Consider the following 17569-nt stretch of genomic DNA (forward strand, 5'->3'; position numbering starts at 1 on the left):
GAAAATAAATAAAATTGAGAAATCTAGTTTAAATGGTTTTGTGAATTGCTAGTATTCGACAATTGCTTCCTATAAGAGTTATATTATGCCATTGTAATTGATTCTATCATGAAATTGTCATTAATATTAAGATTTTAAAAGTATAATTTAACAAATACTTGCAATTTGTTGCGTTTTACGAAATTGAACTGTAGAAGTCGAATTATTTGATTGGAGAAATTCTGTAAATGACAAACAGTTTGAACACGGCATGTTTCAATATAATTTGTGTTTGTGTTTACTGTCAACCTTGTTCACTTCATCTACAATGCAATACTATCAAATTTAATGTCATTTTATTGAAATATTTATCGTATAATAACACAATATGTTTCTGATGCCTTTTTATCTTTCAATAATGATTGAACAACAAATTTAATATATTGTAATTTATTATTTTAGAATTTTTTATATTTTTTTATTGTATTTAGAAACTCAAAAGTTTTTATTCTATAAAAATTTGCAATTAATTGAAGTTCCATCAATATCAGGCATGAATCATAATTAGTTACGTATGTTTGAGTGCATATGTTTTACATGATATCACCTTATTCTTTGATAATTATCGGCAGGTTTGTCCATGGGACATATATTTTTGTCCCATTCCCATCCCATGGGAATCCCATAAGAAAAAAATTCAATAAAAATTGTTAAGTTTAAGTTTAGCGTGTTCTAAATAGAGCTACATGTACGAAGAGACATTCAAAACAGCGAGGAGTTTGTTAACTTTATATTCATAACTATTAAACATGTGTCCAGCAGCCCCTTCACGAAGTATATTGTTAATGCTGTTTATATATATCTTGCTCTTTATAAGTAACAAGAGGGCTATGCTTAAATATATATGAAATTTATTTACCATCATTTGCCCGAAAATCATAGAGTTTTCGTGTCCCATGGGAAATCCAAATGTGTCACATTGCAATCCTTCCGACAGCCCAGTGTTTCCCAAATTTGTTTTTCTGTCGTGCCAAAATCATCAGCCAAATTTATGAATTATGTAACTAATGCTTGTTCCTACCTATTTTTTTAGATTTAATTTTAATTCAAACCGTATTGCTGCCAATTCTAAACATGGTGCTTCAATTAAGTCATGGGTTGTTCATGTTCAAAGTGATTGCGAGAAAATGAGGATGCTGTCGAGTACAGGAAAAAATTGATACTGATGAGATGGTCAATGTGAAGATAGAGATATTGGAAGACAAAGACAACAGCACGGAAAGGGACGTAAAAGAAATGCACGACAGATGTATATACATAATGTATATTAATTGGTTTTAGAGGATTTTCAACTGGTCAGTAAACAAAGCTTTATCAAGAATATACGTGATTTTTCCATTTTAGATAATATATTTCCATTTTACTTTTTTTACACTTATTGAATTTACGCAAACATAATATATGTGTTTTAATATAATTTTAGCGCAACCTACTGCGTGTTGTGACGAAGGTGACGCAAAGATTATCGGGATCAGTTAATCAGATGCGATTCGCCAACATGTATTTTTTCCAGATTTAATATTTCTAACCTATCTTCTTACATACTTACCCAATTCTAAAATAATTTTTCACTGTCGTGGAAAATCAACGAAGGAAGTTTGTTTTCGGAAACATCTGTTTTTGACTCAGAAGATTCGTAGTAAATAAATTTATCCTTTGCTGAAAACTTTTGTTTTGAATTGTCTTGTCAGCAGTCGCCTTTGATATATAACTGAAGTCAATCTGACGTCATCTTTACTTTTCAAACTGGTATTTGGTTTGCATAGTCTCATACCTGATTTGAATAGTAGGAGAATGTAAAACAGATTTATTTTATAGAATAACGTGCATGGAAATTAGCTAACGCAAGCTTTCGGCATACGGCATCTCTACCTTCGACCTGTCTTTGCACGACTTAATTAATAGGTTTGAAGGCCACTCACGATTAGTTTTGTAGCCAGAAAAGATGTGAACGCGCCAATACTAAAGAAAAGAAAATTTATTCCTTCATTTTTGTTAGGGATACAAGTAGCGAACGCTGAAATGATCAATATTTTGGCTTCAGTGAAGTACCCAGTCAGCCAGGCGCTCGACAAGGATTTTCAAAAAGCAAGGTGGTCACAATGGGAAATTTCCATTTCCTCCTGAAACAGTCTCCGTGATTAAGCGCTCGTAAAAATAATTTTCCAGTGTTTACCGACTTTTCTGTCGCGTAAAATATTCAATTCACGACAGCTACGAGAATCTATGAAACTTTCTTCTATATTGATATAATTGTGTCCAACGTAACTCGCGGTTGCGTCTTCTTTCGTCAAAATATAAACATTACTAGTCTAAAATACCGCTCAATCTGTTGACGTAAAAATATGAGATAAACATGCCTAATTGTATTTAGTTTCAAAACTTTTTTTGTGATCTTACGAATTTGTTAAGATCTGTAATAAAAATACCACATAGTACAATTAAACACATATAAAGTATATATTAGTAAATCAAAAATACATATTTATCGCCTCGAAATCCCCGCGGAAGGACTTTTCCATTATGCAAAGTAATCAATCCATGACCAATACGGCCATATTTGAATTGTCTTGCTTTATTCTAATTTACTTGTCTTAAATTTAACCTGTGGTTGCGTCGACAAAATAAATGCTTCACTACCCTAAAATACCACGGCAATCCGCGGACATAAAAATGTGTGGTAAACTTCCCCATTATATCTAGTTTTGATCCGTATTTTTGCCGTTTTGCGAGTTCGACAAATCTGAGCTGTACTTGCAACAATGACTCCGCTCTATCGCAATGCTGCCACTCAGATTATTTTCAAAATGGAACCGTTAGAAAAATCCCAAGTCTGCCATAAAATCTCATGGAGTAAAATTTATTTTAGTACAGTAAAAATTGATTGAATAGACTTTAATTATTTATCTTATATATCACCACGACTCAGGAAAAAGTCGCGTTTCCAACCTTGTAATATGAATCGTATAATATTAACACGAAAATTTCTGACGGCAATTTAAAGTAATGGACAAAAAGGCAAAATCCGCACACAACTAACTGTGCGAATTTGACTCCAGTGACATTATGATTGTCAACGCCACCCAAACTTATGTGTTCCATATTTAGTATTTTATATTGCTGCTTTTCCATAAAAAAATTTGCGTCGCCGATTCACTCTTTTATTTGACTTGGGCAACTCGCCGCCGATTATTGTATAATAACTCTCGGCGAATTCACAATTATGGGCGAGTACAAAATGAAAGTAATTATTATCGTTGTCGTGAAAAAAAATTTGTGATTCGGGGAGAATAAGCACCAACTTAAAAGTGTTTACGGCCTAAATAACACGTCCTGACAAAAACAATGTGCGATTTTAGCGAAAAGTTGTACGAATTGCCCAAGTATGAATTGATAAAATAATATTCAATATATCACGATTTTTAGAGGGCAAAAAGTAACCCAACAGTAGTATAAAAAGTTTCCGAAGGTAGCCAAATCTCGCAACCCTGCACCGCACACGCTCAATCACACTGATTTCCCGTACAGATTTCGGTCTCTGATCCATCGCTTTTCCGAAAGTAGCAAAATGTGGCAAACCGCACCGCACACGCTTATTTACACTGATTTCGCGTACAGATTTTGGCTCCTCGTCGATTGCAGTTGAAAATTGCATGTTTTTTCAATGAATTTGTCGAATTGTTATTTTTTGTTCAAATGTAGAATGTTTATCGAACTACTTAAATAGATATCCGAATCTGTCTCAAATCACTTGGCGTGCCATGAGAAATCCTCTCGCGTGCCAAGGGTTGCCGATCCCTGATTTAGGGTTTACCTCTTATCTTGCGTAACAAGAGACCCTACGTAACATAAAGTAAACAACATAAAATGGTAAAATAAATTTGATTCATATACACATCATTTGCAACAATGAGAAACAATAAAACATTTAGAATAAATATAATATGTAATATGTTTCGAGTCGCACTCAGCAAATCGCCCTCGAAAACCGCTAGCCCAAGGATTAAAGCCGTCATTGTTATGCAAGCACCAGCAAATCGGGTTTTACGATTAAAATATGCTTTGTTATGCAAGCGCGATGATTCTACCGTGTTTCCCCTAGGATAAGACCAAGACTGAATTTTAAAACGGATGTTAATATAAGCGCTCGCCTTTAAAAAAGACTTACTTAGTCGATATCGCAAGTAATGTTTTTTACCTAATCCCGTGGTAGTGCGTTGTTTCAAGTTTGCTGAGGCGTCGCAAAATTTCGTGATTCGTGAACGTTTTAACCAAACCATATCTTCTACTTTTACAGAAAATTTCGTTTCGTATTTATATGAAGCAGTCTTTCTACCAGGGCCATCAAATGCGATTTTACTGACTGTCGTGTAGCGAATGTGCATTGTGTAACTATGAATTATAATGTATTTAACCCTTTCATTTTAATAGTGTGTTCCATTTCCCACAATAGGTCATTTTATTGTAGCAACACTGATTACTGATTACATGTACTGCCTTTCTCGTATCGACCAATTTGATGACGTATCGTCCCGGCTTGCCGAGAGGGCTGCATAATATTGTGTTTAGATCCACTTCTGTTCTACTGCGTTAAGTGTGATGTGTTTTGATTCACTCCTGATTTACTGTGTTACGAGTTAAGTGTGTCTCAATTTTATCTGTTTCCGGAATTTGGATTGTGCATCTTCCTATAATATACAACAACGATTAGCATCAACACTGTGTGCTTATTATCGTCTGAAGGAGTCCAGATTGGAGTCACATTCCATAACGCGTGTCAAAACAATAACGCGGGAATCGAACTTAAACATATAGGGTGATAGTCTTTATCCCAGCATCAGCATCTCATCTCTTTATCCCTATATTTTGATGACCTCCGACGTGTAAAGACACGCCACCGCTCGGAAATTCAATTCAATTAGTTGGAAATATCAATTCAACAACTGGAAAATCAACTTTATGATGGTAATTCAGCAATGCAACAATGAAGACAGCAGCCTTTCCAAATTCAGCGCATCGACTGCGGCCGTCTCCGGAAATGTCAAATCAGCAACAATCAAATCGGCCGCGAAGGCTGAGAAAACTCCCACGCCATTTAAGCAAAGACTTTATTCTATCAGGCGAATTTCAGATGGATATCTGATGACCATATTTTACTACACAATACTTTGCTTTGTCATGCTTTGTATGAGTACGCAAGCCGTTGAGGGACTACTGAAATTATGTCACAAATCGTTACATGGACAGACTTACGACATACGCAAACTAGCTATTTGTAACCGACACAAACTTCATACAATGAAGAATTGTTCAGCAAACATCTACGAGACATCTGCCCTTCTTACAAATGTTGATACCAAGATTTGTAAATGTACAACGACCTACTGGCGAACCATTTCATGGCTGTTCTTCGTCAAGCGCAACCAAAAAACACGTTCAAATACCTCGGACAATGCGCACCCAATTCTGGTTTTTGCCGGAAAGGTGTGTTTACATTTGTTTGGAATGTTGAAGATACGAAATCTTGTAGAGCTCGCAACTTTCCGAAATTCAACACTACCGAATTCTTGTTATATTACAATGCATCGGGCAATCTTACCGATTGGAAATACCGATCATTGAAAACCTTCGAAACTTGTTCTCAACTAACGAAATCTTGCATTGAATCAAACGAAGTCTATTGTGCATACAATGGCTTTGTTTTATACGTAAATTACAACTGCCAAGACATTGTCAGATTACGTCATAAAGGCGTGGCCGCTATTTGGCCTCATTTACGCTTTATTCGTTGTACCCCTGCTTTACATAGGTTATTTCATCTATCGAAGCTTGCCAAACTGCCGAATGTCCGTTCGCCGTACATTAACAAATGGATTGCTGCAACCAATACAACGACTTCTCAGCATACCACGACAAACCGTAGTACAATTCAACGAACAACAAGAAATACACCAGTTATCCGATGTCGAAATTGACGATGAATCGATGGAAAATGCTAGCAACTTCTCAGGTGCGAGCACCCAAGCTCAAATGGAGTCGAAAGTTTGACTGTAACAACCTTTTAATTTATCCCCACCCTATTAAGTCAACTCGATTCCGGCGGTCGTTGCGAATTGTATATGGTGTGTATCTCGCAATGTGTCGCCTCGTTATTAACCATCTTGTATTTTATCACTTTAATCGTTTTGTATTTTATTACTTTTCTCCTATTATTATCCACTATAAAACATCAAAACACCTTAGTATAAGAATTTAAATATAACAGAAAAAAACATACAAATAAAATAATTGTGTAGTGTCAGTTTTCTATTCTGTAATTACTTGTTATTAATCAATGTCTTGTTTTTTAGATATCATGAGTTCTTTTACTTCATACAGAATTTGATTCAGGTTCAATTTCAGGGATTCAATGGTTCAATAATCTGTCAAATTACTCTTTATTCAATTTACAGGATTTTTTCTTATTATTTTGTTTCAAATAACCTCTAACGCCAATTTTACAATCTTAAACACCAAACCAATTTCGGTGTAATTCTCGAGTACTAAATCCGCCATTTTTTTCTTCTCAGGCCCTTCCTTTAAACATCAAAGTGTTTTAAATTCTTTTAGGTCCTTTCTTTCTCAAGTATTGTCGCCATTTTGTTTACTATTTCGTTACAATTCCATTTTAAAATGTTAAGCATTTCTAAGCAACATATAGAGACCCTTTGAATTTTTTTCTCGTATTTTGTTTTCTCTCGTAAACGGCGTATATTCTCTTGTATACCTTAACCATTACTCATCATATCGTACCAATATCTTTTATTAATTCGTGTTATTTTGTTTTCTTTCACTTCATCTCTCGGCGGCCGGACACCAAAATTTAAAAAATTATCAAGTTAATTTTTTTTACTGTCGATGGGGAATTGTGTAGCGAATGTGCATTGTGTAACTATGAATTATAATGTATTTAACCCTTTCATTTTAATAGTGTGTTCCATTTCCCACAATAGGTCATTTTATTGTAGCAACACTGATTACTGATTACATGTACTGCCTTTCTCGTATCGACCAATTTGATGACGTATCGTCCCGGCTTGTCGAGAGGGCTGCATAATATTGTGTTTAGATCCACTTCTGTTTTACTGCGTTAAGTGTGATGTGTTTTGATTCACTCCTGATTTACTGTGTTAAGAGTTAAGTGTGTCTCAATTTTATCTGTTTTCGGAATTTGGATTGTGCATCTTCCTATAATATACAACAACGATTAGCATCAACACTGTGTGCTTATTATCGTCTGAAGGAGTCCAGATTGGAGTCACATTCCATAACGCGTGTCAAAACAATAACGCGGGAATCGAACTTGAACATATAGGGTGATAGTCTTTATCCCAGCATCTCATCTCTTTCTCCCTATAGTCGTTAGGTTTTGTTTGTTTATATGATCAATACGTATTTTCACGGGGAGTCGCAACTTGAGCATATTTTTGGAGGGCTTCACAATACAATGAAGTTCGAGTTCAAGTCGATAGCAAGAGAAGGTTTCTATTTTTTAAATGGTTAATAATCTATACGTAGTAGTTATTTTAAATAAAAAGTACTATTTATAAGCAAATGGAAATCGGTATACATTTTTTGTATAATAAAAAATCTCGGTATTCTCTATCCCCCCAAAAAAGCCCTAGTGTTATTTTCGAAAGAAAATTGAAGACACTGTCTTATTTTCGGGGAAACACGGTATTATGATGATGTATTCACTCGGAATCGTGAAATTTTTGATTCACACTATTTTTAATAATTGTATTTCGCATCAAGAGTCTGAAAAAGTACAATTGATATGGTACTTTGTGTTAAATTGGTGCTCTCTTCGCGGCCCCTAGTTTGGGAAGCCCTGCACTATACAGTATAACTTTCGGGTTTGATGCATACGTTCAATTTCGTTCAAGCTTACTTTATCAAAGCAATAAAACAGTATTATTCCTCCAAGCGTCTGTGACGGATGATTGTTATAATTCATACCCCGGAAGTAAATATTTTAGTTTCAATAGACTTCGAAATTTTTAGTATTTTGATATGCAATCCAATACCATTAAGCCAAACAACATTGACATCTTGGAATCCAAAATGATTATTCGTTTCAAGCAGAACGTTTCAATACAACGCATATAATTCGAACATATTCTAGGTTGAAACATGTTTACAATGAACAATTCTTTTAATTGGTAAAACCTGGGAAGCAGGTATATAAATTCAAAAGTTAAATTATCCGGAGATGTTATTGATCCAATGCATAACGTTACATAACAATTACAGCAATGATATTTATTTGAATGACCGATAAACTAGTAGAATGCATATCATGAAAATACATTTTGAAACACGATGATCTATGTCAGGGATGGCAAACTTTTTTCAATGAATAGGTCAAAAATATTTTTATCATGGAACGGAAGAGGATGGGTCACAGATATTTAATCAATGTTTGAATCTATAGGAAACTTGCTGCTGCATCTTATCTTGCAAATCTTATACCTAAGTTTCAGTTGTTGTTGCGTAGTTTTGTGTACAAAAACACGCATATGAATTACCCAAAAGAGTTTAGAATGATGCGGCAGAAAATTCCACGCCGCTAAAGAGTTTGTGGAGGGAATTTTCCGATCGGCTTTTAACCACATTTAGGCACTTTCACGCTGCCCATTATTATTTCAGATTACTAGGTCTTTATTTGAGTCTAAAAAATTTTGTTCTCTTAACGGCACTGCGAGCGAGAAACTAATAAATGCAAAGTAGCATTTAGTTCTTTTATACCCCCAGTCTGCAGTGCCTTTTGGTTCTTGTTTTTCCGAAGGGGAACGCTGTATCAGATTCTATCAATTGTATTGTTTTGTCATAAACGATGTCACAGCCAATAGGTGCATAACGGTATACAGGGGTGAACATGCGCGTCCAAGATTGGGAGTTTTGGAAATTCCCCCACCGACCCGGAAATTAAAACTTGAATTTGAGCGTTAGGAGGCTCTGCTTTCCAACTGTCTGTACATTATACCAGTTTACTTGTTATTAAATTTAATTAGAGCGGGTTTTATCAATTTTATCACTGATATGGTAGTATGTTTTTATTTCATTCGCGCCTTGGCGGGTCACCGGAAAAACGCAGTGGGTCTCTTTGTGACCCGCGGGTCAGTGGTTCGCCATCCCTGATCTATGTAGTGGAAGGTTTTATTTTATTTAAAACTAGGATATACACTACTTTTTAAAATAAGCCATTTAAAAACTGTAGTAGAAAAATATATCTGAAATCTCAAACTTTTCTTTCAAATATTTCACAACTTTTTTGTATTCAGTTTATATCATTTAACTATGTGTCAGCTATAGCTAGTCACTTTGCCAACAACATATGGTAAATGGAGCAATATAAAAGCGTATTTTGGTGTAAAACTAAAGTTTTATTCTTATTTTCATTTCTGTGAATTTGAGTGAATAATAAAAGCCTTTCCATTCACTCCATTCGACGCCATCAGCGAAAGAATCATGATTTCCTCCTACGAAGTAATGGCCGTTAAGGTTGGAAAAATGACACGAATTGTACCACCAGGCTCCTCTAAACACCACTGCACAATTTTCATCGTAGTCATCGTAATCTTTATCTTTCGTAGTGAACTTGAATCCATTGTGCTGAGAAAATGAATCACGAGTATTCCCCGAGTATCCACTTACGTATAGGGTATAATAAGATGCCGCATTTCCTACTCGAAAGTTCCTGGATGTAAAAAATAAACAATTTACCCGGAACTCGGGGAATTTATTGCCGGATCCATGTGAAAGGTGGTTCAAGCGTTAATAGTCCTTCTATTGTATCGGAAACTTCACCTATAAACTTCTGTTAGACTAATTTATCATCGAACAAATAACTTATGTATTACGGAAGACAAATCCATATATTATATAGTTTTAGAAGCGTTTAGAGTGTTTACCAACATCATTTGACTTATTCAATTTTTTAAGATCTTTCAATTATTCCAATTACTATCTGTTTGTAAAGTGGTGTTTTAAATAGATTCTAATAAGTGTGAAATGTTTAATAGCCATGCTCAAGTAGTAATACGTATTAGTTAACGCAATTTTAATCGATAAATCTTTAACTTACGAGTATCTTGCGTAGCGTTTATTTCCTTCCCAATCCTCCATGTCAATTAATAGTTCGTAGCTGTTGGAAGAAGTTAATTGATGCAAAGTTTCAAGACCTACAAGAAGTGATAGAATTTATCAAGACAAACATACAAAACAATATATTGTCAGATGTTTACCTTTGTAAAACAACCTCTAAGCTATGAGTAGAGGATTGTATTTATTCATTAATTAATTTACTAGCACTATACAAAAGGTTTGTTTCAATAACAATGTTACCGATTCTATAAATAAATGAAAACGTAAGGCGCTTGTGTGGAGTAAGCTGTGGAAATGTCGAAATTTCATTGTGCATGATGAAATGAATATCTGGGTCTAAGCTATGGTGTTTTTCAAACTTTTAATCCGTATCGCCTTCCAGAAACTTCAAACACTCGTGCACACAACCTCAAGTTGTTTTATAAAATGCACCTAGATTGGCTTTCAACGCATTTCATTAATTTATTACGTTCGATTTTTGTCACAGAGATGTTAGTATGTTTTTTGCATTAATATGTGACTTGGCGGGTCACCGAAAACACATGGTGGGTACTTTGTGACATTGCTGGTCAGTTGTTCGCCATCCCTGGTCTAGACCTGAACAGTGATTCAGAATTTGTTTAAGCTGTACAATGCTGTCATACCAAGCCAATGCTCACTCGGCGTTTCCCCGAATCCATTTACGTAATCATTCCAATCACGATAGAAATTGACTAAGCCATTCATTCGACGTTGAAACACCTAATGAAATAAAGGGCGTAACTTACTCTATTATGCATATAAAGTATGTCTTAGAAAGATTATGTTATAACAAGTCACGAAAACCGTTTATTACGTTTAGCATACAATTACAATCCGCAGTATTTAATACGTAATAGTCATGGAAAAGTTTGTAAACACAATTTTTTTCAGTCATTCTTAGGACAATTTTGTCCCCGTTCCACACCATTTTGTTTTGTCGTTAATTGGGTAGAATGTCTTATATGTCCAAATTTTAATATATTGCTAATATATAACTATTTTTACTTGGTATTCTCCTGGAATATATATAGAATAAACATACCAGCCATCCTCCTCCATCAGTGGTTTGGTCACAATAAACATCTTTTTTCCAAAAGATGTCATCACCCTTGAAAACCCCGCAAGCTCCATTCCATATTTTTGCATCTCTTTGAAATAACTTATCACAATACGAACCTTTATCTAGGAAGCGAAAGTATATATATATATATGAGCAAGAATTTAAATACTGTTAATGCTTGTCTTCATAAACTAATTTCAGAGCGATAACAAAAGAGGAATGTGTGTATATATATTTTTATGGAGCGACTTAAACTCGCAAAAATTACTCGTGGGTATAATGTTTCATATTGGAAATATAGGATTATAAAACGGGGCAAAGCGAGACCAGAGAAACGAGGAACGACGAAAATATTATAACAGAATGCTTGCAAAATTTCTTTTGGTTATTTTGTGTGAACTAATTGTAATTGAATATAGCAATAAAATATAAAATGAAAGATTGGATCTATAAAAAAGCAAAATTTGGGGATAAAAATCGGGTCTCGCAGAACTCAGAAAAAAAGTCATAAAATGAGTAAGAGTAATAGCTTGGTAGCGACTTTTCAGTGTTTTTCAAGTGCTGTGTATTTGAAATTGAAAGCTTCATTAATTGCAAAACAATTTGATTTTTTACGGCTAAAACACACAAAAAATCCTAACATAAACAACATAAATGTGACCAAACATTGGATAGCTCTTTTTGTATTAAACGTCATGTAATTCAAATTTGTGAGTTATACCGTGTTTTCCCGAAAATAAGACAGTGTCTTACTTCAATTTTCTTTCATAAAATAACATTAGGGCTTATTTTTAGGGAATGCTTTTTATTTTCATTTATCAAAAACAAAATTACAATTAAATACAAAATATGAAAACCGATATCCATTTACTGTTAAATAACACGATTTTATTTAAAAACAAAACTGCTAAACATAGATTATTCAAAAATGACCATATCATCATTTTCTGGAATGTCTTGCAAGTCACTAGACTCATAAATTTTCAAATTCAATTTCGTGCTCTCGACTAGGCCACTAGGTCTTATTTTAAGAGGAGGGCAAATATTAATATCATTCTGAAAGTTCAGTATGGGTCTTATTTTCGGGAAAACGCGATATTTCGGAAATGTTTTTCGACGACTATTGCTTCGAAACTTCAATAGCAATTTGATATCTCAAAGGGGATTCATAGGATTTAGGGAAAAATTTTGCTATATGCGGCGCAATGTATTTTTCAGCTGGTTTTAAAAACTGGTATTAAAATACTATAATTTGGTTACGGACAGTATGTATGGCATTCGCATTGTTTGCTAGATTTATTGTACCACGTATGAGACGGAGAGCTAACGGTCAAAGTAACGTGAGCTAACACATTCCCGCACCACTACATCAAAATGTTTAGTATTCCTTGATTGATAGTTTGACCAGAGACAATGCATAACATAATTGTTATGTCAAATCCATGATTAGACCATAGTTATGCATAGTTGTTATGCATTGTCTCTGATTAGACTGTATATGACGCCATAATAATCCTGCATGACAACTTATAATGCAACGTTTATGATTGGCTAATAACGAGGTAGCTCTTGCAAAAATTATGATGCAAATTGAGACAAACACATTTATTTGTATGATTTTTCAATTTAATTTAGGACGATGTTTTATATTACATAAATATTCATTGAATAGGTTTGTTTTCATGACAAATCAACCATAATCTTGAACTTTGACCCGAATGATCAATATTACGTAACAATGAATTTGATAGAGTTGCGATGGATACCATCTCCTTGGAGACCTGAGCAATCGGATTTTGCGATTTACTTTTATCTGGCGGCAGCAGGTTGATTTTCGGCAGCAGGGTGACGTTTTAACTTTGTAGAACCTGGATTTGGAGAATGAATGATGAATGACTTTCATTTAGCTCTTACAATCTTGTAATTCCCTGGGTAAAGTTTTAAATCTAAAAATTAAGTTTTGTTTCAAATTAAAATTACTGGTAGTGTCGGCAGCAGTGAGAACCTAAGTTCAACATTAGTTCGGACTGTGTCTTAATTTTCGAGCAATTTTATCAATATCGGAAGATGGCAAGAATCAAATGAAATGTTGAATAAGGCGACCAGTCATTGTCGTACCGTGCATATCACCAATCTATACTTGCTTACGCAATGGTCCTAATTGCCTTTGTCACTATATTTTTTAGATTTAATACTAAGTACCTCTAGTTTTAAAATAACATAGGTATTATATTGTGACATGGGTTGCCCTTGTTCTAAGTTTTCATCAGAGGATGAAGATGGCGAAGAAGTTATTGAGGTAAGTAAATCAGTTGAGGATGATGTGACGGAATTGAATGTTTTGGCAGATGAAGGAATTCGTGATCACGTCATGGTCATTGATATGGAGATGGTGAAGGAAATGATTGAGCAGGTGATTGAGGATGCGAGGAAGGTGTTAAAGGCAGACCCAGACCGAATGAGAGATAGATTAGAAGACAACGACAGCAGCGCGGAGAAGGACACAAAAGAAAAGCTGGAAATACACCGTAGAGGTATATACTAAATAATCGCCCCTGATTAAATTTAGAGATGTGAGACGGGCCAAGAAACAAAACTTTCTTGAGAATACTTGAATACAGGATTATGTGATTTCATGTATTTTAGGTTATCTTATTATCATTTTACTTTCTCTAGAATGAAGAATCTAACAAATTTAGCCAAATATAATATGTTTCCATATTATTTTAGTGCAATCTACTATGTGTTCTGACGAAGAAGACGCAAAGAAGATTGGGATCAGTTGGTCACACGCGATTCGCCAACAGGTATACTTTAAGATTTATCATTTCAGACCTATTTACTTACATAAAAAATATTTACTTGAATATAAAAATATTTTTTCAGTCGTGGAAGATCAACGGAGGACGTTTGTTTTCAGAAACATCTGTTTTTGATTCAGAAGATTCGTCGTGGACATTGGAAATTAAAGAAAAGGTGCGATTATCAAATGGGAAGGGTTATTTTCAAAAATTGTGGTAAATTAATATAAGCCTGATTGTTAAATTTGTTTTAAATTGTCTTGACAGCAGTCGCCTTTGATATTAAACTGAAGTCAATCTGACGTCATCTTTAGAACTCAATCACGAAATGCATTGGAACTATTATTTGAGTTGAATTTAATGTTGTAATATTTTTATTCAAAGCTGTTTTTATTTTCTATATGTTTCTGATGAAGCTCGCATGCCTACGCTCTCAGGATACAATATGTCATCGAAAATATTTGGTGAATGGCAATATCTTTTACGTTGACAAGGAGAAGAGATTGGATTCATTAGGAAGAAAGACCATACACGAGCCAAGAGGACGAGGGAGAATCCTACAATATCAACGAAGGTATAAATATAATGAACTTTCACATGAATTTTTTCTTTGCAGTTGGTTAAGTGAATTGCAGCATTTTGCGTGTTCATTTCGCTATTTCATTGTACTATTTGAATTCAATTAAAAATTTATTTTAGCTTATGTTATTACATTTTCAGATCTTACATCGACGAGGACTTGAGCAACGAAGACTAATTTCAGTTATTAGCAATATTTTATTCAATTATTTCATTCATCTATACTGTTTTAATTTTATTATTTCTGGTGTAAATTTGTTTCCATTTTTATTCAGAAATGTCGGCGTGTATTTCATTCGGTCAAATATAAAAATATAATTTAGATATGTTACCATAAAAATTCCCGATACAGACGCCCACTTTGCGTTATTTAGCATATTTCAATAATCTATGAACCAGATAAATAGACGACGTTAAGTACGTTGGTAAACTCAATCTTAATAATTAATGTTCGAACGAAATTTGATAAACTGCTGGTACTTACTCATATATTCTATGTTTTTTTATTCATACAATTTTTATGCGTTATTGACCTAGTGCAATGCATGCTACATTTCCGAATCGTTTTAGATTTGAACTTCGCATAGAGTGCTTTACAAATAAAAAAGTTTTAAAACATGTATCGCCAATTGGTATTTTTTTTTAATAAAACGTCCAAATGATTTTAATCGCGTTTGAATATGTTGCGTGAACTGAATTTTTATTATTATTTTTTTTTTTATATTTTACACCTGACAATGTGAGGCATTTATCAATTTTATGTAATAATTTTATATTTATAATTTGTAGTCTTGTTGTGTATCTTTAATGTATATTCAAATTTGGTTTAATATTGTGTTAATGAGCTATTTGCCAACCATCAGTGAGAGAATATTGTTACTCTAAGTAATGGCTTCCCAACATGAACCCGTAAATTTTTATTCAAAGTCATATGGACCCCAAAATGTTTATTCGAGATACACAAGTTAAATCACTTGATGTCTTGTCTTAACAGAACTATTCAATTTTAGTGTAATTAGTAGTATTAATATATTCAATAGGACTTGCGGAAAGCTATGCCTGTGGTCCTTGCTTATCGAGTTTACGCTTTTCGTTTGGTTCTGGTACTAAGTTTGCATATTCATTTTGATTCAAAGTTTAAATATTTAAAGATCAAAGCACTTCAATTAATGTAGCCAAGATAGGTTTATTTAATTATTTTTCGTTTCAATTCAGAACTCTAAGTCACCGCACATAGGTTGGGGCAGTTTTGTCACCCTACTGCCCGCTGGTTTCATAGTACTCGAAACAAAAAGGTTTTTGAAATATATTGAAGTTTTGATTTTCTAACAAAATTTATTGGTAAAAAACTAACAGAAGTTGCAGTGAGAACCTTGTGGCTGCTTGTTATCCGCAAGCATCGAAATCCAATTAAGTACATCGCCGGTTTGCTTTAATACTTCAAAATTTCTTTTGGTAATTTTGTGTGGACTGATTGTAATTTAATATAACAATAAAATATAAAATGAAAGAATTTATTTATAAAAAAGCAAAATTTAGGATGGTAAATTGGGTCTCGCAGAACTCGGAAAAAAGTCAAAAAAGCGACTTTTTCGGTGTTCAAGTGCTGTGCATTTAAAAATGATAGTTTAATTAGTAGCAAAGAAATTAGAAAATTTTACAGCTAAAACAACCCAAAAAATCCTAACACGAATAACATCAATGTGACAAAACGTTACACAGCGCTCTCCGTATTAAATGTGCTGTAATTCAAATTTGTAAGTTATACCGTGTTTCCGCGAAAATAAGACAGTGTCTTACTTCAATTTTCTTTTAGTGGATGTTTTTTATTTTCATTCATCAAAAATAAAGTACGAACGAAGTACGAAGTGGAGATTTACCAACTTCAGAAATATACAAAATATGAAAACCGATATCCATTTACTGATAAAAAAACACGTTTTTATTTACAGACAATACCGCTAAACAGCATGACCATATCATCATCCACTGGATGTCTTGCAAGTCACTTATTTTCGGGTAAACGCGGTATTTCGAAAATGTTTCTCGACGACTATAGCTTCGAAACTTATATAGAAATATTCACGAGGTGAATCATTGAACTTGACGAAAACTTCTTGAAAATTTTTTCCTTGCTATATATACAGTGGTGAGCTTTAGCGGGAACGCACCGGAAAGGCGTTCCGTTCCGTCTGTTGGACATTTTACTGCATTTGCGTTCCTGTTGTTAAAATAAAATTGTGGTACAAAAAGTCTAGTTTCTCTGGTAAACTTAGTTATTAATTTATGTTTTGTTACATCATAATTCGTAAATCTTTTTACGTCACATCACGCAAATAAATAGTACAGCAGTAACGTGTAATAGATGTTTCCCCGACCTTTGACCCCATGAAAACTTCTATGCCTTTCTAATAATAGGATTTGCATTAAATTGCTATGAATACTTTTATAATTTTACACAAACATATTTCATATAATTTCTTAGCAGTTCTGTAAATGTCCGCGTCGTGTTGTGAATATATTACATTTTTTGCGAATTAGGTGCGTTCCGGTTGTTCCATTTTTTCCAGCTCATCACTGTTTATAGGTAGACTTACCACGTCCCAATTTAGGCGGGACAGTCCCGCTTTTTATCATATTGTCCAGCCGTCCCGACAAGTCAACCAAAAGTCCCGCTTTGGCGTTCAGCCATCCAGCATAATACACGAACATGTTCTAATCACTGTTGTTGCTGTGTAGCGCAACGCAAGCCTATTTACTGAAGGTGAATGCGTTATTCTGTTTGTTTCGTTGTTTCCCGCTAACATTGTTAGCGAACGTATCACATGTAAAATCAATTCTAATTGGTCCTGTTCGGACGTTCACGTGAATGTAACATTGAACAACGTTTTTTTGAAGGTGTTATCTACAGAAAAGCTTGCTT

At 34.1% G+C, this 17569-nt stretch overlaps 1 protein-coding gene and 1 long non-coding RNA gene across 3 annotated transcripts; one reads left to right on the top strand and one right to left on the bottom strand.

Moving 5' to 3' along the window:
• Positions 1-10217: 10217 nt before the first annotated feature.
• LOC144431246 (uncharacterized) lies at positions 10218-11328 on the bottom strand. The gene is made up of 3 exons (XR_013479882.1): positions 11249-11328; positions 10830-10926; positions 10218-10262 (listed from the first exon to the last, which is right to left on the bottom strand). It is a non-coding gene; the product is annotated as an uncharacterized LOC144431246 (long non-coding RNA).
• Positions 11329-13067: 1739 nt separating this feature from the next.
• Positions 13068-15980, top strand: LOC120333078 (uncharacterized). Of its 2 annotated transcripts, XM_039400431.2 has the most exons (6): positions 13068-13198; positions 13615-13800; positions 13997-14073; positions 14153-14242; positions 14484-14641; positions 14788-15980. In XM_039400431.2, the coding sequence occupies exons 2-6, from the start codon at positions 13638-13640 to the stop codon at positions 14822-14824; spliced, it is 525 nt and encodes a 174-aa protein (XP_039256365.2). In that variant the 5' UTR covers positions 13068-13198; positions 13615-13637; the 3' UTR covers positions 14825-15980. The 2 variants fall into 2 exon arrangements, with proteins under 2 accessions (XP_039256365.2, XP_039256363.2); XM_039400429.2 differs by lacking the exon at positions 13068-13198 and having other exon boundaries at positions 13271-13800.
• The last annotated feature ends 1589 nt before the right edge of the window (positions 15981-17569 follow it).

Source organism: Styela clava, chromosome 13 (genome assembly GCF_964204865.1).
Source record: "Styela clava chromosome 13, kaStyClav1.hap1.2, whole genome shotgun sequence".
Lineage (NCBI taxonomy): Eukaryota > Metazoa > Chordata > Ascidiacea > Stolidobranchia > Styelidae > Styela > Styela clava.